At 34.7% G+C, this 23,172-nt stretch overlaps 1 protein-coding gene across 2 annotated transcripts in view; it reads right to left on the reverse strand.

The window, feature by feature from the left end:
- Positions 1 to 7,029: 7,029 nt before the first annotated feature.
- Positions 7,030 to 23,172, reverse strand: part of LOC127218258 (protein diaphanous homolog 2-like) — an 83,590-nt gene continuing 67,447 nt past the window's right edge. For both annotated transcript variants that reach the window (XM_051179277.1, XM_051179275.1), the window contains 2 exons: positions 12,080 to 12,184; positions 7,030 to 7,109 (listed from right to left, as the gene is read on the reverse strand). In XM_051179277.1, the coding sequence (XP_051035234.1) occupies positions 7,059 to 7,109; positions 12,080 to 12,184 (156 nt within the window). In that variant the 3' untranslated portion in view covers positions 7,030 to 7,058. The remainder of the gene's footprint in view (positions 7,110 to 12,079; positions 12,185 to 23,172) is intronic.

The raw sequence follows: 23,172 nt of genomic DNA on the forward strand, positions 1-23,172 counted from the left end.
TAAACAGATGATTACTAATTATTTTATTGCTGTAACAGCCTAGTGTATTTGAAAGTGTCTAAGGTATACTAAGACATGGTCCTAGCCCTCTGAGAGTTTATAAGCATCTTAATTAAATATTAATCAAACAAAGCTGATGTTTAATTGAAATTAATTATAAAAGGCTAGAGTGCATAAGATAGGTGAACATAGATGATATAAAACTCAAAAGGACAATGTTTTATATCTTGCAGCTTAGAAAAATGGCTTCAAAAACTTATAAACCAATGATAGAAATGGAATTGTTTCTAGTGTATATTTTTGGTCACTAATGTAGCAGTAATTCTGCACTTTTTCCTCCCACTGAAGTTGTATAACATCATCTGTTTACAAAAGTCAGTGTTGCCAATTTGCAAATGAATACTCCAAAACACAAAGATCATTCTTTCTCAATAATTTGGTCCCACTCAATAGTCTTGGGCCTTCTTTTCATTTTACTAACAAATGAGTTTTTCTACTTAATAGTTAAAAATAATGGAATTGATTATTTTTATTCTGATTGAATGTAGATTTTTAATAATATTGTTACCACCATCAAAACTAATCTTTTACAATAGCAAGTATTCTGCAATGTCTAAATCCATTAGAAAAACACAATCAACTCAGAGTATGAGAAAGTAATCTTTTATCATCACGAAATAACTACTTCAAAGTCCAATAATCAATGTTTTGTCTCCCCCTTCTGGACTACCTAATTATAGATAGGAAAAAATAGGAAAGTAAGATTTAATCTTTCTTCACAGGATATATTCAAACTATTGGCATGATGTGTATAATACCACCATGAAGAAATCATTAAGGTATTATATGCTGTTAATAAACTAATAAAAATTGAATTTAATAATAGAATAATAGCTCAACAGCTCACAGAAACATGCTACCATACCTAGCAGTATTTTATGAATAATACTAATAGTAGATGATTTACAGCCAGATACATAGAAAGGACATTGTAAAGTTACATAGAAACTGGTCATAAAGCAATCACTCAGTCTCAATCTCAATGACTCTCTTGCTGTATTAACAGAGTCTCACACTGTGGTGCATGCAGACTTGATCTTGAATTATCATGCCTACTTTTGTATTACTTTCTTCACCATCTAGAATCCTAGAAACCTACAGGCCTCTCTTTTGGAACAAAATCCTGGAAATCACTCAATTAGTGAAGATAATTCTCACATACTTTAGGGGGAAAAGTAACACTTGCATTGACACATTCACTATGATAAGTTTGTCCTTTGGACTGAAATTACTTAGAAAGATTACAAAAGGAAAAAAGGTCAGTTTTTAATCATTTAAGGTTGCTTATTTTAAAGACAAACTCCGTTCTCTATGCTAACCCACCCACAAACAGTGCTCCTGAATTAGTAAAGACAGTTTGGCTTCAGCTTATGAGCTAGTGAAATATATTCAAATGATAACTGATCTCTTTCATCAGCAAGGTACAGAAAGTATATTTTAAATAATAAAAGCAGTAATCTGCAACAGTGAGCCCCATTATAAAAAAATCACCCTGTTAATGTTATAAAACTAAAGAAATGTCCTTGCTTGGCCAGACTTCTGCTTTTGTGGTCTTAGCCATTTTTCCTTGATTTACTTATGTAACTGAACTCATCATCTTGGACTCCAAACTTGGTCTTTCTCTTGACTTACGTATGAATGTTCAAGTCATTTTATTCAGGCATGCTAGAAATTTCAGTCATTATTGAGGCACACATCTCTTCTATCTTTTATATTCATTTTCTGAAGCTGATACAGCTCACATCCAGTCTTCCTTACTCTCTCCTCTATACCCTCCATTTAGTTCCTACTAACTACATTCAGAGTCATGATATCCCTGTAGAAACCACTTGTTCAGTGTCTAACCACGTCCTCAGTGTCTAACCACGCCAAGTCTACTACTGTGATTCCGTCCCAACAGAAACCTCTGATTCTGTCATTCTAAGTCTCAAAATTGCCCCGGGCTCCCCCAATCACTACTCAGCTGACAAGTCTTTCATACAGTTCTCCTAAATGACTTCAGCTTACCTTTCCAAGTTTGGAGACCGCTAGGTATGCTTAAATGTATGTTCAGCTATTGTTTCTAGCTCTTAGCATTGGTTAATAAATAACCCTTCCTGTCCTTTGCCCATCCCATGCTACCTACCCACAGTGTCCTCATTTCTATTCCTCAAACATTCATGCACATTCCTGCCGCAAGGTTTTTCTTTGCACTTGACATTGTCTCTGCCTACAAAGCTCTTCCCTAGATATTGGCACAATTCTCCATTTTCACTGAGTTCTCTTGCTCACATACCTCACCTGTTTAAGAGTACATCCCTGATCACTGAGCTTTTTCATCTTGCTCTTTTTTTTTACATTTTTCCTCCCACAGCACTTGCCAAAAACCTGTCATAATATTTGATATGTGTCTTACTTTATGTTCCTCCAACTAAAATGTTAGCTCTATGAGGACAACCTGTATAATTTATCATGCTAACACTACAAGGAGACCTAGAAATTAGTATGTGAGTATTTAAATTGTAGTCCTTAGCTCCAGCTTTCTACTGATTCTATCAAGGAAGAGTGGAAATGGTCCATTCACCAGAAGGACTGACCAGTTCCCTAAATGGAGCCTAAAGGCAAAGGTCTATATGTGCATTTCGAGGCTATTGTTTCATCTTTTCCTGTAAGTTATAACACTGCTATGGGAAAGGTGGACACAGAACAAAACTGGCTCTCTCCCACCAATATTAGCATAAAGGGCAAAATTTATTTTTTCCAGTTTCATGTAATTTATGGCCATTTGTCTGAACATGGACGTGTATTAGAATGCAAAGTCAGGCATTATGGTCAGGGTCTCTGGTAATAATACCAAGAACAGGTACCTAATAATTCTGGGTTTTATAATGAAGGCATTGGGTGTGGCAGGGTATGCTTGCAATGGCAGTGTGTGGTGCTCATTTCAGGGAGATGAGGAATACAAGGCCAGCCTTGGGTACATCAGGCCCTGTCTCTACACTGTCAGAGGGAATAAACGCATGTTAAATTAGTCATTTATTTATTTTCTTCTGATAAAGTATCTTATTATGTAGCTCTGGCTGGCCTGAAGCTAGATATGTAAACCAGGCTGACCCTGAACTCAAGAGAGTCACCTTCTTTTGCCTTATATGTTGCAAAATTGAGCACCTTCAACCACCATGTCTGGTCATAAGTCATCTATTTAAAATATGTTCTTTCCATAGGTAAAACAAACACCCCAAAGTCCCTGCTGCTGCCTTAGACACTGTCCTATTTATTATCTTAAATTTCTTTATGTTTAACCCTATAAGAGCTAATCATTATATTTATATTTTTTAAAGTATCGTGTATAGTCAAGACCTTTTTCCCTATAGAAGAATGATTTCTCTCTCTCTCTCTCTCTCTCTCTCTCTCTCTCTCTCTCTCTCTCTCTCTCTGTGTGTGTGTGTGTGTGTGTGTGTGTGTGTGTGTGTGTGTGTTTGTGTGTATCAGCAGGAAAATCAAATCAATCATCTAAATCTGTTGTATGTGATGTGTTACTAACAATAAAATCTATTTTGGTACACAAATTCTACCACACTTATTTAGAACTATAAGCCTCCAAAAAGTCAACAATCAGTTCTACCTCTATCGGTCTGCAAATTCTCTGTAACTTTCAGAGAGATAATGGTAATCATGGACAGAATCTATAGAAAATCTTCAACTATTTTAGTGAGTCTTTAAAATAATCGTGTCTGTATTAACTTGAGACCACATAGGAGGGTTTCTATTGTGTTTGTTGTTGCTGCTGCTGTTGTTTTGCTTCTTTCTCAAAGCCCAGCAATAACACACGGCTTCCAATAAAGAAACGAAACCTTCTTCTAACATTCAGCGAAATCCTTCCCACCATTTTTTTTTTTTTTTGAGAAAGGGTTTCACTATGTTCTGAACTCATGGCTGTCCTTGAACTAGCACTGTATACAAGGGTAGCCTCAAACTCTCAGAAATCTACCTGCCTCTGCCATCCAAGTGCAGGAATAAAAGGCATGTGCCACAACTGCACAGCCTTCCCACCATTCTTGACCCAGAAATCATTGTATTTCTACTTTTAAACCTACAAAGAGCATAGATCTTGTATGCTTAGAAAAAAACAATACTTCATGGTCTTAATTCTTAATTTCAGTTTACAGTGTAATTGTTATATTTTATAGTTTCAAGTCATGTTACATAACTATCATAATTAATGAAATGATCAAGTGGACATATGATTGAAGAGTTTATATTTTAAATACATACTGAAACTTATCCTGAAGTTAGTATTTGCATTTCACAATGAGAAGTCTGAGGTTCATGTATGGCCTGTAAATTACTCAAGATCATACAGGTCCTATGCAACAGAGTCTGAAACTGAACCCATTTTCTTATGAATATATGACTTCTATAAGACATAGAATGTGTCCTGTGGACACAGAAAGACAAACACAAACAATGATAGAGGCTAGTATTCAAGTACATAAATTACAATAAAGTAAAATATGAATGTCAATTTTAAAAAGCCCTTAGGGACTATATGAAGTAACAGAAATCACCAGAGAGAAAGGAACAACATGTATAAAAGAAAGAGTTAAGGAATTACAGTAATGTATTAGGTGGAAATGGGAGGTGGTTTGGGGAATCCGAATTAAGAAGGACTTCAAGTAAAAGCTGTGGAGAAAATCTGGGGAAAATATTCATAAAGCCAGAATTGGTATGATCTGGGGATGAAATTGTTGCTGGGTCCCAATAACAGGCACCTTTCAGGTTTGATTTTTAAAGTAAGCTTTATGAATATGAAAACTGAAAAGCAACAGCAATGGTAAAAATGATAAGAAGCAGGGCCTCCAACACTCTTATTTCAGCTTGCAATCAGAGTTAGAGAAACAAACCTGAAAAGGCCATGCAGACCTATTTCATTGTATATTCCATTTTTCCAATTTAATTCTGACTTTTCCAACACTCGTTTTTTTAAAACTAATGCTAAAAATCTCTAAGTAATCAGATTTCTCAAATTGGTTATAAGAGAATTCTACTGTCTATAGCACCTCTGTGAAATTTCCATCTGCCTGTTTTACAAGGAAAAATACTCCTCCCACCTTTTTAAGATTAATGAGCCCATGACACATAAGCCTTTAAAGCTGTCTTTTAGCAGAGGTAATTTTATATATTGTTTGTTAATCTCTCTCTCTTTATGTGCAAAAAAATAAAGTAAAATAAGGACAAAACAAATCTCCATAATGCATCCCTCATGTCTTTAAATTAAATCTTCCTCATTTTCTGTAGAAGGGATTCCTATAGTTTACTCTCTTTACAACAGAAGTTGACAGTTCAAATGTGAGAAGCAGAAATTGGTTATGAAAAAAACACATACTCTTGATCTATCCATGGCACTTGTCTCAAAGTGTCACCCTTCAAAACACTCTGGGACCCATGCACAGCTGCTGATCTCTCCTTCTTTGGGACTTCTTTGGATCCTTTATGTGTTCCAAAACCTGTCTGTGATCATCTATCTTGTTCCCCTTTAGACCCACTTTCTTGAAAAAACAAGCTGTGTTGATTGGCAAAAGAAAACATGGAAGAGCTTTCTTCAAAAAATGGTAAAAACATGGTAGTAGAGGATTGAATGACTAACATGGAAGAGCTTCTTCCTGCAACATGGAAGTTAATCAAGATGGATACTTAGGTACTTGCTGGGCCACCAAAGAAGAAAAGATCATTCTAAGTAAAAGCTAATATATGCTTAATTTAGAAAGATTCAAGAAAAATGTCCTTAGGAACTGTCAAGAGTACCTGTCAAGATAAACACAGGAACAACGCTAAAGATGACATTATAAAAAGGAGGCCTAAGATCAGAGACATGGATCAGTGGCCTGACAACCTGAGTGAAATCCCCATAGTAGAAGACTGACTTGAGGGAGTTGTCCTCTGACCTCTCTATACATATGTCATGACACATGTACACATACACACACAAGTAAATGTAACATTCTAATGAAGTGGAGATGAGATATAAAAGGGAACTGGGAACTTTTTGAAGCTTTTAAGAGGAATAGTAACATGTTTCTGGTAACCATATGTAACATCTCCCATGGAGAAAGAGGGAAGGAAAGAATAATAAGGAACTTTTAAAGGGACATCAAATATTATACACATTCACTATGTTAAATTCATCATTTTTCTGTGATTTTAAAGATGACTCATACTCTATATTCTCAAAATAAATGATATATACTCAACCCACAAAGTAATAGTAAACATCTCTGAAATACAATTCAGGGAATGTCCGGTTTGTTATATTACAACTGCAACACCGTAACTATATAATTTTTAAATGGTAGCACCAACAAGAAACTTAAAACATAAGTTGAAAAATTCAAGATATCTACCTAATAACTGAAGTTCAGGGGAAAATTACCAAATGTCAGAGCCAATATATATTATCCTACAAAACCAGGTCAGCAGGCCTTTTAACTGCATAGCATTAGTCGATATGAACACACAGGCACACACATGCAGTCACACAGTCTCTCTCTCTCTCTCTCTCTCTCTCTCTCTCTCTCTCTCTCTCTCTCACACACACACACACACACACACACATCAATAATGCCAAAACAAAAGTAACACATCAAAATAAGAATTTGGAATTTGTGTAAAAAGAAGGTCCATACTTTAGGAATACCCCCCCCACACACACACACAAATACTCGATTCCCCCGAAAAACTGACATATAGCACACAATTTCACCCTAGTTATCTAAAAGACAGAAATGTGATTCTCCAAGGGGTGGGGGGAACAGAAAAAAAAAACTTCCAAGAAAACTCAGGCATATTCTACTTCTTTTAAAACATATTCAAACTATAAGAAAGTATTTAACCTAGCTAAATTTTAATCACTTGATTTCAATATTTAATCTTAGCACTTTGGGAAAATATACATCAAATAAAAAAAAAAACATTAACTACTACATTCAAAAATCACAAATCTCTGAAACACAAATTTAGTACTAAAGGTGAAACACATCTTTTCTACTTACCGTAACTTTACTTCCAACTATCTGCATGCAGTGGTCAACGGAGAATGGTTATGGTGTGAAAAAAAAAAAAAACAAACAGCAATCATATTAGTAATCAGAAGCTTTGACAGGTGTTAAGTGTTTAGTAAATTAGTCACTGGACTACTCTAATAAACTTTAAAACAAGATACCAATATTAATGTGTGCCATTTCAAATATACAGTCTACATATAGAGAAAATGATCATGATGGTGTAGAATTTTTTTTAAAATCTGCATTGTAATTGGTTTTCCATGCATTACAATCTAAATATAAAATATAACTGCAATATACACTCAGATAATTTCCCTATTCATAGCCCCTCAAAGAAATTATCAGTAGAAACTTTTTTCCAAATATTACTCTCATTTTCTTTCCTAGCTATGGCAAATATAGTGTTACGGTCAGAGTTAGTTACTTTAAAATATAAATGTTGCATTTAAAGTCATGCATCAAGTTCTGATATAAACTTTACTTAAAAGCTGAATATTATATAGTGTTATAAATTTAAAAGGTACAGTATCATTTTAACTTATACTTTTAAATTATGAGACACATTTGTTAGTATTGTTCTTTTCTGGATCATCCTACTGTTCCAAGAATGAAATCAGAGTTTTCTATATAATGTGCGAACAAACAATGTATTTTATCCATAAGAATGCACATATTAATATGGAGGAAAAATCAGAAATTTCAAGATGTGAGAAAATTTCTGAGAGGCATGACTGTGTTTAAGAAAACAAGAGGAAACTCTCAACATAAACATACTCTATGCCATAATCCAAATATAAGTCCAATCACTGTTATAAGTTTCCCACACTTGAATATCAAGCATTGTATAAAAAAGAGCTAATTCATCATTCAAAACCATTCATGTGATAACAGTATCAATACGTGTTGTATTTTTCAGCTAGTGCTTTTAAAATTTAATTGAAAGCCAAATAAGTATCATCAGCTGAGTAAAATACTACAAGATACAAAAAGATAATGGTGGCTGTCAATGATTTCAGAGGAATTCACGAGCCTCCAAATAGAGAAGCAAGTTCCTTAAAAATTCATGCAACACACTGTTTACAACAAGAGATTATTTAGATGAATAAAACTTCTTTGGTCTCACTAACAATCCTCTAAAATTAAAGATATGCTGTTGACCTAAATTATTTCCTCCCACTAAAGAAGACAGAGGCTATCTCTGTCCCTTGTTTCCTTAGCACAGCATGAGATCAAAAGGAAAGAATGAGCCTGGGTTAAACATTAAGACAGGTTCACAGTCAGCAAAACAACTAAAACGTGGCCCATTGAAGGTCTGTTTTTAATGACTCATTCAGATTGCAAGATGATTTCATATAGCTAAATCACAGACAGAAATATTTTAGATTAATCAGTTAAGAGAAACAAGGAGAAAATAGTTTGGTCACATCTGGGCTCAACTGTTTCTCATTATCCAGCCCATGGATGAAAAGGACCTGAGGAAAAAGTATCTGATAATAGCAACAACACAGCCACAGTAAATACATACATACTGACATGTGTAGCACAACTTTCAACTACTTATTTTATTGGTTAAGTGTACAAATCTGTAGATATAATTGATCTAACTAAGTTGGATTTGGCAGGAACAAATTATACCTCTGAATGTCTCACTTGTCAAAAGTATAATATGACATGTTCTAAAATCTCAATTTCAAAACTAGTAATTAAACTTAGAAGTAAACTGCTATCTCCTTATTGTCGTGAGGACAATGGTGTGCAATTCACTAACATTAGGACTCTGGTGAATAATTTCCTCATGTCTACATACACTGTTAGGAGTATGCAAGATCGTCTCTAAATCACCAGCACAATGTGATTCTTTCTGGGTTATGAATCATTAGGACAGCTTTTACAATACCAACAGCTTGTTTTCCAGTTCCTTAATGACACTTTGAGACTATACAATCTTCTTTGTTATTTGTAAATAAATAATCCATATAGGCTAACTCCCTTTGGTCAGGCCTAGAACGGTACCTCCTACAATAACAAGTGTTTGGCTCCCAGAGCAATAAAAGCACACTTGGTTCTCCACATAAAGAAGTTTAGTCATCATTGGGTTACTCAATCTTACTATTACTTTAGGATACAGAGTATCTATTATAGAACTTTACAATAAATGTGTGTGGATGACCAAAAAAATAGTTTTACAACACAGACTTGTGGTTTCTTTAATATCATCTTATCCAATCCTAATTATAACAAAAATTAATGATACAGCACCAGACTGGTTTGTTTTAGAAACAGATTCTGACACATCATCTTTTAATGCCGTTTCCCAGAAACATCATGATGGCTATTCCTCTCTGAGCTCACATTTTCATTGCTGAAATTCCATATAAAAGAAGAATGCAGATAGTTAAAGGGGGAACAATTTAAAATTGAAATTTAACTATAGTCCTTCCATATCTTACATGTAAATATAGAACATTTTTGGACTTTAACACTGGTTCTACTCTCAGATGAGACCTTTGATTACCTCCAAAGCCTTTTTATCACATGATAGTTATCATCATATCTGTATTAAATGAGGAAGCATCTTTAATGAGTATACGAATATAATGAAAAAGAGTAAAAAATGTAACACCTTCTGAAAGCCAGACAGAAGGGCAGGAACCTAAGCTCCACACAGGCAACAGCCACATGTTCAGTGATAATTGGTGCAAAACCGACAGTCATGATGAAGATCAGGTGAAATAATTTTTTCATACTGAATGTTGTTATTCATTGAATGACATCCCTCTTAACTTTAAAGGGAAATTACAAAAAAAAATTGTAGTTTTAATGATAGAAAACAGTACTAATTAATGTCTCTCCAAGGTGAGAAAGCTTCACTGCTTGTCAACAGGCTCTCTTCCATCAAATTATTTGGCCCAGAAAAATTAATAGCAAAAACTATAATCTTGGAATTATTATGAGAGAAGAAGAGCTAACAAATACGTTGAATGACACAAATAAGGGCCATCCAGTCAGTAGTGTTAATTTTGTGGCTACTTAAAATGGAAAATCTCGTGTCTTATAAGAAATAGTCCATATCTATCATTTGAATAAAGCAGTGAGAAGAAGCACCTATCAAGTCTCCTCCCTCCTCCACTTTTTTGTATCTCCTCCTCTCAATCTCTCTCCAGTGCTAGATGGAATTCAGAGACTTAATAGGTCAGGCAGGCACACTTCATGGTAAACTAGAGCTTCACCCAATTGTTTTTCATTTTAATCCAAAAATGAGCATAAGAATTAAAGTGTATATGTCTTTGATGGGTTAAAGAGAACACGATATGAACAAAATTTAAAATATGGTGTTCACAGATAACGAGAAATTATCCAAAGGTTAAGGAAAGAAGACGTCACATAATCTTCATTATAGTCAGTCCCACTTACCCAAACAACACCAACAAATGAGCCAGAGATGCTAACAAATTCCATTAAAATACAATATCATTAGTCATATATTATCTCCACTTTGTACTCAGATATATATATATATATATATATACACATATATATATATATATATTGCTAGTATAGTTGCCTGCCTCTAAGCTTTTGAAAAATCACACTGAATATACGCCCTGAAATTTCCTAGAGCATTTTACTGGGAACAATAACTTGAGTGCAGAAATGAGAAGAGATTCATCAGAATTTCAAAGGAAAAAACCCTATGCATCATCTAATTCTATTGAAAACTATGCTCGTGGCAAATTTTACTTATCACTTGAAACATATTTCTGCCCTTGGATACCACAACCAAATTAAAAAACATCCTGTTGCTCTGCTCTGGCAGGGCTGCAATGCATTGTGTTTAAATAGTTCAGCATTCAGATTTAGCTTGCCTAAAGTACAATATAGAATCAATACAATTCCAAAATTCAGGTGTTGCTATTGGAATTAGTGTACTAAAATGTATGAATGACATAGCCAAATGATGCTATAATATGCTTTTACAGTTAAGGACATTTTCTTCAGTGGTCAATGTTTTAACCTGAAAATACTTTGTCTTAAATGCATTTGTACAAAGAAAAATATGCAATATATATATATATATATATATATATATATATATTCATGTACCTATATATAAATTATATATATATATATATACATATATATATATATGTATATATATATATATATATATATATATATACATACACACACACACACTCACACACACATCCATACAATGATTTTCTTGAAATCGGGACATATAAAGCTCTTTACAGAAATACAGGAGCTATATTTTGTCATATCAAAAATACATTTTCTCCTACAAAAAGAAATCAAATCTTAAAGCTACTTTTCAAGGAGCCTTAGAAGGGTAACAAGAAAAAAAATAAGCAATTCTATTAAAGCAGTAAGTTTCTCTTCTTGACAATAAATTCTTCCAATGAAACAAAGGTTTAGGTTTTGAAATTCATACAGATTTGATTAAAGTTCCCGGTGTGTTCTTTCCTTTATATTAACGTGAGCTTTACCACACCAGTTATGAGACAGCTTACACAGTTCGCACTCAAAACAACAAAGCAAAATAAGAAAAAATCCTTAAAAACCACATGCTTCAATGTAAACTTAATTAAAGGTGGCTGTGCTGTTTGTGTTTGCTCCCACAAATTCTGAAATTTTCATGTAGCAATCTGTATAGTAGGTAGAATAACAGCAAAACACTGCAAATTTTTAGTGACTACATAAAACCTCTGCCCTTATATCCACTGAACTCAGTCAAGAGACTGAATTGGTCTCTTGCTTATAATAATGGATCTCTCATGTCTAATGAACAGTTCAGTACTGAGATATATGTGCAAAATATGTAAAAGTGTATATGTATCATTTCCTTAATTGGCAATATGAGTTCACTGAGGCAAGTATTTAAAGAGCTGAGGTTTGTCAAATTTTAAGCAAACAACTAAGCTAATTCTGTTGGTTGTCTGGGAAGTGTCCTTACTTACAGATTTGGCAGTAGCAGAAATATACTGGACAACCATCTCACGCTTGGTGGTAAAATCCTTGTTTCGTAAAGGAGCCTTCTTTTCTTCATTAAGGTTCATATCCTCCTGTTTAAAATAACATCTACTGTGAGGATGGATAGATCCTTCAAAAGTGATTATTGCAATTAATATTTCACAACAAATCATTTTGGATAGGTCACTATTATTTAGTACATGAGATACCATAATTCTGTGTATATTTCACATATATTCATAATTTATATTTCTTTTATTTTAAATGTTTTTATTTAAATTTGAAACAAGCTTGTTTTACATGTCAATCCCAGTTCCAGAACCCTCCTGTCCTCCCCTCTTCCCCCCTCCAAGCCCTGTCCTATCCCCTTTCTGCTCCCCAGGGAAGGTGAGGCCTTCCATGGGGAATCTTCAAAGTCTGCCATATCATTTGGAACAGGGCCCAGGCCCTCCCCTGTGTATTTAGGCTGAGAGAGTATCCCTCTATATGGAATGGGCTCCCAAAGTCGATTCATGTACTAGGGACAAATACTGATCCATTTCCAGAAGCCCCATAGAGTGCCTAGACCTCCCAACTAACACCCACATTCAGGGAGTCTGGATGGTTTCCCAGCTATCAGGCTGGAGTCCATGAGCTCCCCTTGTTCAGGTCAACAGTTTCTGTGGGTTTCTCTAGCTTGGTCTGGACCGCAATTTATATTTCTATCTAGCTAAACTATGAAAAGAAAAAATATTTGTAAACTATGGTACAGAATACTTTGGTGGTTCATAACATAGATGTGCATTATACAGTACTAGCAAAGCCATTCACTTATTGCACTTATTGCTATAGCAAATACACACACACACACACACACACACACACACACACACACACACACAAAATACTCTTTGGTCCGTGCTTCCAAAGGACCACTACTACCCAAGAACACATAGGTGATAGACAAATTTAACAGGAGATATATCACCAAAGAAAAATTCTCAGAAAGTTGTTGTATATGAAAAAAAAGGAGGAAATCTAGCTGCGTCTATGTCTGTCTGTGTGTGTGTGTGTGTGTGTGTGTGTGTGTGTGTGTGTGTGTGTGGACAAAAACTATGTATTAAATTATCAACCTCACACATGCTTCATTACGAAACTTCACACATGTATAAAATACACTTTGATCATGTTATTCCCCTCTGCCACTTCTTATCTCTACACCTGTTCCTACAAACCATTTATTCTTAGAAAATATTCCCTTCCTATTACTGTAGCTAGAAGAACTCATTCATTACCACTTGTGTGCAGTTTAATTTTTGTTAATGTTTTCCTCACAGTGCTAGATATGAAATACAATCAGGAAAAAATTTAAAACTATTAAAGTCAAAGGGCACTGACTTTTTATGTCTACTATCAAAATTAGAATCACTTATTTATTCAACATATACTATACATAAGGAACTGTGAAAAGTTAAGAAACTGCTTTTATATTCAAATTAAGTGCTATTATTTATGAAGCAATGACTGGTCCTTAGTAAATGTTATGTATGCTGTTGACTAAAGAAACATAACTAATTCATGATCTAATAGGGACAAGTAATTATAATGGAGGCATGTATGAGATCCCTTGAAAACATAAGACAGATGGTAAATATTTATCCTGGATTTGAGTTATGAAAACTGAGGAATATCTGACTAAAAGCCAGGAGACCAGTTAAAAGATTCCAGTGATGATCTGTCATTATTGGCTGCCCAATACCATTTGGGCATGGCTTCTACATTTTCATGCAACCTCACATTGTAAAATTCAGTTTTAAAATGACTCCAAAAAAACTGCATTTGTCTACTTCCCTTATATATAATTTCAGTATAGACATGTAGCTTAGTCTTCACCAATGAAATGCATTTATAAAAGGTATAGAGTCAGAAAGAAACTATGTGAATAAATAGGCCATGAACAGGCCATCCATCTTGCTAGACTGTGTGGCAATAGAGATGACGTAGATAGGGAGCTGATGGCAGCAGCCACATATTTTTTACTTAGACAGACCTATTGGTTCTGGAGTGGTAGCAGCTCTTTAATCAGACTATATTTCACTATGTGGCTCTGAAAACAATTCCTATAATGCCATCTGGAGTCTGTTGTTGCAACACTCCTGAATGAAGAGCAAACTAATATCTCTTAATACTTAGTCAGCTTTTAATAATCTAGAGCAGGATACTTCTGCTGACAAATGTGAGATACTGAAGCATTTCAAGGGAATACTGTCAATTGTCAAACTAAAGAAGATGGTTGCTCGATTAAAGGAAATTAATTTAAAAACCACATAAATGTTTTTGGAAGTCTGCATTTTCTCAGGTGAAAATATACAGTTTCAATATATGTCCCTGTGATATCACTTAGAATCTATATCTACCACTCTCAAATAATCTTCTTCACCTTGAAATAATATACATCTATTCATTCAACCTTGGATTTCACCTTGAAATAATATATATCTATTCATTCAACCTTGGATTTTACAATGTCATTGGCTAAGCACATCATTGCATAGCCTCATATTGTTCTTGTTTTCATCAAAATTCCTACGTTCTCTCTACACGTGCTGGGATAATTTACTGCCTCAAAGATGTTGCTAAAATTTCTGTCTGACATAAAAGGAGTTGCATAAAATCTACATCTCTAAAGTACAATCAACTGGCCAACTGTCAGAATTTTCTGGAATTGTAAACTTTCCAACATAGGCTGAAAGGGTAATAGTGTCATCTCTCCTTACAGTGATCGTTCCACATTGGTACCTCCATTTGCTTTTTAGTGGCACATACTGCAGTGGTCAAGCCATCAAAGAATAGCATTGTCAGAACAACAGGCAAGACAATAAGAGGAATAAAAGATTATACACCTTAGAGAATGTTGTCAAAATTGAGTATGATCATACATATCCTGACGCACATTAACCAGTACCCAGAAAATGATATCTACCACTAATGTTATCAATTCCCCACCCTCATTCTGGGAACTTCTTTTTTGCTTAACCCTTTTTGCTTTAACACTAGGTGGGCAGTGATTGTTCCACATACGATGTTGTTTCATATTTCCCACTGTTCTTTATATGATACTGCTTCTGCTACCACTTCTCACGCTGTGAGCTGCTGCCTCCCACTAAATCAACATCTGGCCAGTTCTTATATTTTAAAATCTGTTCATCTTCTAAGCTTTCCCTAAGATTTTCTGCAAGGCCCAATTTCAAAATAAAAACCTTCATTCTGTTCTTCGATAATAATTTTATTTATAATTAACAATTTGTCATAGTACTATTACCGTAAACATGTAAGGTAACTGAAGTCAGGAATTTAATCTCTGCAAACCCAGTTAAGATCCTAGTCCCTGGAATACAGTAAACTCTTACTCAATATTTTTTGAGCCCCTGTGATATTTGGGACTTTTCTTTAAATGTTGTAACTTGCCTGAGAATCATCAGCATTTTTTTTCACTTTTGAAATGACTGCCTACATTGGTTAGGAATGGGTAACATTCATATGAACAGAAGAGTCTATAATGACTCATTTCATTCTTATAGAAATTAAAAAAACATACTACTAATTATGCAGCTGATACTTCCAAATCATTAACTCCAGCTTTATAATACAATAATAAAACTAAATAGAGCAATGCTCATAAGTCAATATTAACTCTACACAACATAATTGAACATGAAACTATTTCTGAACACAGTTCTTTTTATACTCAAAACACAAAGTAAGCTGTAAGCATATTTCATGTTTGTTTAATGTATCCACAATATGAGAAGAATGTAGTGTTAAAAATGATGTTGAAGTTTAAGTATCTGACCACATAGAATAGTTGTCAGCTAAGCCAGATTTGTAAACTTTAACACAAATAATAAAAACCCAGAGAAAAATACTGTTTTAAAGCTGAAGATTAGAGAAGCAAAGGAGGCAAGCCACATCATCTCTTTCCTGTTTTCACATATCATACATTTATATCTCTCTGGACATATTCCTTTACTTCATTTAATATTGTTTTTTTTTATTGTTTTGCTTTTATTTCATTTATTTAATTATTTTGGTGCTGGGGCTTGACCCCAGAATCTCATGCATATGAAGCAATGCTATAACACTAGCCTACACCTATAACTCAAAACACTGTACAACTAAAGTGATACAGAAGGAACTATGTAAAAATAGAGCCCGATGAGAAGGTTAAAAGTTGTAGTAACTAAATATTACTTCGTTTAATCATTCATTCTTTCTTTCTCACCCCTTTCTGGTTTTCTCTTTTCACCTCCAAATCCTCGGCTAGAGACATAAGGTCCTTTATGGAATAGTAATTAATAGTACCCTGGTACCTAAAATACACTTCTATCAACAATGAATGTAAATATTTTTCTGTTTTGCATTTTTAAATTGGTAGAATTTTATAAAATTACTAAACCAAATAGTTTTCAAGGCTGTTTGGGTGGTAGGTAAGTTTGAGCTTGGTTGTATTATTGATACAAAGTTTGTTATATAGCTTAAGCTAGGCTAGAACTCATAATCCCTGTGTTTCAACCTCTCAGGCATACATCTCCATACAAAAAAAAATATTTTCTACTCCATAATTATAGTTTCTCTGAACAAAAAAAGAATAAATATTTACTTCTTAAATTAAAATGAAAATATCAAGGATTTTTTTATGTCATTTAATTAGTGGCCAGTTAACCTGGCACTTATCAACTGCCTCAAATTTTCAAAAGATTTGGGTAACTCTATCAAACTACGTAGACTGCAGCCTCATAACATAAGAGCTTAGGTTGAAAACCAAAGTGAAGTGGATAAAGTGAAAAGATATTATTTCTGAATATAGAATGAGCCCAAAGGCATTCATAACATTAAGTGAATATTACTGTTTCATACACATCTTCCTCATCTATTTCTTTTTTCAAAGTCTTATCAGAGGCCTCCACCCAAAATCATGTATTTTAATATAAGAAAACATAACTAGACTTTTCACTGTCTAATAATTACTAATTATGAGTACAATCTTCAACTGATGTTTCTTGAGTAAACAGATTACATAAAAGACCCACGAGGGTTGAAAAATGGCAGTCACTCAAAAGATTAAGGAAAATAAGACTTACTAGTACCTAACGGAGAATACACACTAGATTCTTCTTTGGATCCATAGGTACAATGGTACGTGAAGTAGCTTAAAGGAGCAGTGAGATAGTCAAAACACAGATTTATTCGCCATCAGTGTACTACAACACTACAGGTAATGTTAGGTATATATACAGATTATTTTATCTAGTTTTAACCAAATAAGCACTCAGAAAATGGAAACTGAACTCTAAGTGATTCCTATAAAAGACAACAGATTGAAGATAATAGGATAATACCAATAATGCGAGCAAAAGAGAACAAGAAAATAGGTGACTGTTAGATCTCTTCTTCATAATTCTGCTTCTTTTTTCCATTATTACATAGTAAAAGTAACAAAAATCTAACTAATAAACTGTCTCCTCAAGACAGAAATGATTAAAGTAATCATTTGAAATATGGTTACCTATCAATAATGATGATGACCTGCAGTTTATGTGCATATTATACTTTAAAATATCAGGCAATGGTAGTAAAAATCCACCTCAAATTAACAAACCATTTAAATCCTAGCAAGCCAGAGCATGAAGAGAGCATCTTCAATTTTCTCGGCAATAATTAGAATCACATGATCTCAATCCTGTACCTTAGTGATAGTGTATAAACTTAATGGCACATGTTTATGTGCCTCTTTTGAATTTTCTTAATAGCAAGAAACAAAAGGCACCACAGCAGCTTGAAAACACTTGGTAAAAGCAGCTGAAATAGCAAATGCAAAACAAAATCTAAAATGCCTTTCTTGTCATCAAATACTGTCAGAAGACACACAGAAATCATTGAAAAAAACAAACAAACAAAAAGTGCTAAAGCAGGTATTAGGAAAGTGACTCAAGTGTGGGATGTTCACTATATAACTGGATGAATGCAGCTGTTCTGTAAAATAGCTTATAGTAAAATACCTTATAATTATTTACACACACACACACACACACACAAACACACAACATTTTTCTTGGAATCACTGAGAACAATGCAACACAGAAAATATATTGCCCAAATCAAAGCTGTAGTTAAGAAAATGCTTACAGAAACAAAACACACATGCACATAGAAAAAATTCCTGAACATACTTACATGTGGAAAATTCAAACAGTATTTTAAACCAAAGTGCACAAGGTGCTATACAAGTAAATAGGTCAGCTTTTATTTAAAGAAAAAAAATTAAAAAAAAAATCAAGCCAGCAAAGGTAATAAGTCACACCTATAAATCTTGCACTCTAAGAGCTGCAAGAAGGAAGACCACAAGTTCAAGGCCAGCTTCAGGTACATGATGAGTTCCAAACTAGTTTTGGCTATTGAGACTATCTCAAAAATACATGTCAAACAAACACACTAAAATATTTACCTAATTATTTAAATGAGGTAGGAAGCAAACATGAAAATATTTCTTCCTAATCATACTAAACAATGTAAGGTAGTGTCAGAATGACCAATGTATGTTTCCTCTCACTTGTGGTTCTCAGAGTTTATACAAATATGTAAAATCATGGATGTGCATTACATGAAAATATATGTGAAAATGTCTTGAGGAACAAAAGGACTAATAAAAGTTGGGAGTGTTAATAAAAGAGAGGTGAAAGTATGTATGGGGAGAATGCTAACCATACAATCAATACTTGTATGAATACTTCAAAATACATTTTAAAAAGAATGTATTTTTCCCTACAAACACATCTCTGGTTACCATAACATAAAGTATTTTAAGGCGTGATTTGGGAATTTCTCTTTTAATTTAACAAAATAATGTCTAGTTAGAAAGTAACTTCTTTTCAAAAAAACTCCATGTGGACTGACACATATTGGCTGACCCAACTTCCCTATCAGTCTTCTACTGGAATCACTTTCTTCTCGGGGCTAGGATGATAAAGACCTATGTATGAACAATATAGAAGAGAAAATGGAAAGGGTCTATTTTCTAAGAGCATTAATTAAAGACTCTCTCATTAAAGAACATTTGAACGCATTAATGTAAATACCTTAACATATAACCTGTCATACTCATTACACAATGGGTTGTCATTAAAGGGGGAGAGAATTTACTTGTCCTGGTGAAGCCTGATTAATGGAATGGATTGGTAAAAGTCAATGTTTTGATTTAGTTTTTGCTAAATACCCACTTACTGCAGTTGGAATAGCTTTTTGTTTTATGTAATTTTTAATGTGTTTTGCTACATTTATGTCTGTGTACCACATGTGTGCCTGGTAACTTCAGACATCAGATGATGTTAGGTCCCCAGAGATGGGAGTCACAGATGGTTAGAAACCATCAAGTAGGTGCTAGGAATTGAAACCAAGTCCTCAAGAATAGCACACTGTGCCATCTGTTCAGCCCTGAACTTAGGCTTCTTTGTCATCTTTTGGCTTTGACTGTGACATATCAGCCAAATATCAAAGTAAAATGAACTTAGAGAGAAGTAGTCTAATTACTGCCTATTTTAAAACAAGACATAAAAATAATGGGCTCACTGTCAGCTCACAGTAAAAACCATCATGAAAGCAAAGGCTTTAGTCTGAAGAAATGCATTCATTGGAAAATCTCATTCCTTCAAGTTTATTTACAATCTTGAATGCCCCTTTATCTTATAAGGTACATAACATTAGCATATGCATATGTATTCACAGTTTAAAATAAGACATATTGAGGTTACTTGCAGAAATATGTATACATATAAACAAATGAATTCATACATATACATTTATTTTTGTATATACAATTCAAAAGTGAGGAAGAAAAATCAAAAGGCTTAAGGACCACTGCATTATTCCTAAGGTTACAATGCTTTGCTGTAGTATGTCAATGCAGGTTAATAAGTGTTTTAGGTTTTACTCACTAGATTGTATCTGATTTCTTTTTATTCTTTGCTGGGCTTGTTTTTTATTTTGTTTCAGCTTGCTCAGGATTGGTTTAAGTTTGTGAGACAGGGCCTATATATCGCAGATTAGCCTTGAGTTCTCTATATAGGCCAGGATAGACTAAACCAGAATTAACTTTTGAGAGAGTACAAAGAAGACACAAAAGAGGACTTCAAAAATAGACATAGCTGTATTCAACAAAATCTCCTTTGTAAACAATGAAATTCATACAATTTCCATGCACCTTCAAATAGTCTTCTCTTTAACCATTTAAAACATAAAGCATGGGGACTGTGAACTGGCTTTGCATAGAAAAGCACTGGCCATACAAGTCTGGTGGCTTGAGTTGGACTGTGGAGAAGAAGAAAATCATATCTTCCAAGTTGTCATCTGACCTGAACATACATACTGCAGCATGTGTGCATTCCTACATGCACTCACACATCACACACACACACACACACACACACACACACACACACACACACACACACACACACCAGTAATAAAATAAAAATATAATACATAAATCAAACATTGTTAGCTTACAGAGCATTCAAAGTGAAGTCCTTCTGTGGGAAACAGTATCTTTGATATGTTTATGTTCTCTGAAACAACAAAGTATCAAACATTCTGGAGAGAGTTGTCCAAGCAAGTTCACTATGACTCAAAAGCTCTTTTTGGCTATTTCTTCTTTTTACAATGCCACCTTATGTTTCCATATGTCACACTATCAGAATGTTCGGGATTTTCTTTAAGGTATTTGCTCTCTCTTTTCTCCCTTCCCCTTCCCCTTCTCTGTCTCTCTCTCTGTTTCTCTCTCTCTCTCTCTCTCTCTCACACACACACACACACACACACACACACTCGCACACACAGACACACACACATATGCATATATATGTATGTATATAATAGCGTCTAGTATATTGGAACTCTTAAACTTTGGTGAATTCCTCAAACTATGAGAATGAACTGAACCTAGAAAAACAAAGACTGATAATTCAGAAGTTGACATTGGCATATCACATTTTCTTTACCCCTTCATCTGCTTCTTTCTTAGCCCCCACAAGAAGCTCAAAGAACTGTATTCTATCCCCACTAAAATAGCCGATCCACACCTAGCATAGATTTTAGGGAATCCATGCTTACTTGTCTCCATGACTGAACTCTGCTTTCCGAGGGTAAGAGGAGGTGCTGTATCTCTTTATGAACCTGCAGCTTTTAGTATACTATTTAGCACATAGCACAGATTAACTCATAATTGCTAAAATATATTTGTGAAAACATGACAAAAAGCCCTTTTTAAAAAAGGTAATTAAAGGGACAAGACTTCCCAAGAAAATTGGGAGCATAGAGGGAGGAGCAAGGGAGTTAAGAGAAAGGGAGAAGAGGAGCAGAGGGGTGGGCATGAGTGTACAGGAAGATTATGACAGAGAAAGAATAGAGGAGAACAAGAAAAGAAATACTATAATAGAGGGAGCCATTATAGACTTAAGGAGAAATATGGCACTAGAGAAATGTTCAGAGATCTACAAGGATGAACCCAAGTAACAATCTAAGCTATAGTGGAGAAGCTACCTGTAATACCCTTCCCTGATATTGAGATTGAAGACTACCTTATATGCCATCCTAGAGCCTTCATCTATTAGTTGAGGGAAGCAGAAGCAGACACACACAGCTAAACACTACCCGAACTCCTGGAATCCAGTTACAGAGAGGGAGGAGTGATGAGCAAAGGGGTCAAGAGCAGGCTGCAGAACCCCACAGAGACAGCTTACCTGAACAAGGGGTTGCTCATGGACCCCCAGACTGATAGATGGGAAACCAGCATAGGATCATCCAGACCTCCTGAATCGTGGGTGTTAGTTAGGAGGACTGGAGAGACTATGGGGCCTCTGGTAATGGATCAGTATTTATCCTTAGTATAGGAATGGACTGTGGGAGACCATCCCACATAGAGGGATACTCCCTCAGCCTAGACACATAGGGAAGGCCTGGGCCCTGCTCCAAATGATATGACAAGACTTTGAAGACTCCCTAGGGAAAGACATACTCTCCCTGGGGAGCAGAAAGGTGATGGAATAAGGTTTGGTGGGGGTGACAGGGGAGGATGTAAGGGTGAGGGAACTGGAATTGACATGTAAAGCAACCTCGTTTCTCTCTCTATCTCTCTCTCTCTCTGTCTGTCTTTTTTGTTTGTTTGTTTGTTTTGTTTTTCAAGACAGGGTTTCTCTGTATTGGTTTGTTTTTGTTCTACAACTAGCTTTGTAGACCAGGCTGGCCTCGAACTCACAGAGATCTGCCTGCCTCTGCCTCCCAAGTGCTGGGATTAAAGGCATGTGCCACCAACACTCAGCAACAACCTTGTTTCGAATTAAATTTTAAAAATGGAACAAAAAGTAATTATTTTCAAGGCATTCCCAAATGCAGACATAGAAAAGAAGCAGTGCCTCCTAAATTTGTCCCCCTACATCGTCAATTTTCAAACCTAGGTATTTAATTTCTCCTCCTTCAGTACCTGACTTCCTTCCTTAGGAACATTTTGTGATACTAATAATATTAAAAATTTAAACTGATCCAGATCCAGGTTGATTTTGACATCTGTTTTCTTAGTACATGTCCCTACTCCTTTACAAGCTTTCCATTCAATACTTCACAGCAAAATAAAATGTAGAGCAGGATCTAAAATATGGGGAAAGGGTGTAGGAAATGTAAATTGGGCTGTCTGAACAATTTCTTAGAATCTAATCATTTCTGACAACTATTTCATGGCATTTTATAAACGTGAAGGCCTAGTTTACCAATAATGTATTTTATGGAAACTTGTTAATAAAATTACTTATGCTGAGAGCACTCAAAGATGCTTAGCCAAGCTAACCAAATTCTAAAACCCTGGTGCTGAGTGAGAAAAACAATCCCTTAATAGCAGTGAAGGAAACACAATATTCTTGGGTTAAAGAAGAACACCTGTTGTCCAGAGACAACTCTTTGTTGTAAATTAATGAAAGGGAAAGGGAAAGAACATGATTAAAAGCTTTATGATCACCTGTGAGAATTATAACAGGTGGCACACAAAAAAAACATA

The sequence above is a fragment of the Phodopus roborovskii genome, unplaced genomic scaffold (assembly GCF_943737965.1).
Source record: "Phodopus roborovskii unplaced genomic scaffold, PHOROB, whole genome shotgun sequence".
NCBI lineage: Eukaryota > Metazoa > Chordata > Mammalia > Rodentia > Cricetidae > Phodopus > Phodopus roborovskii.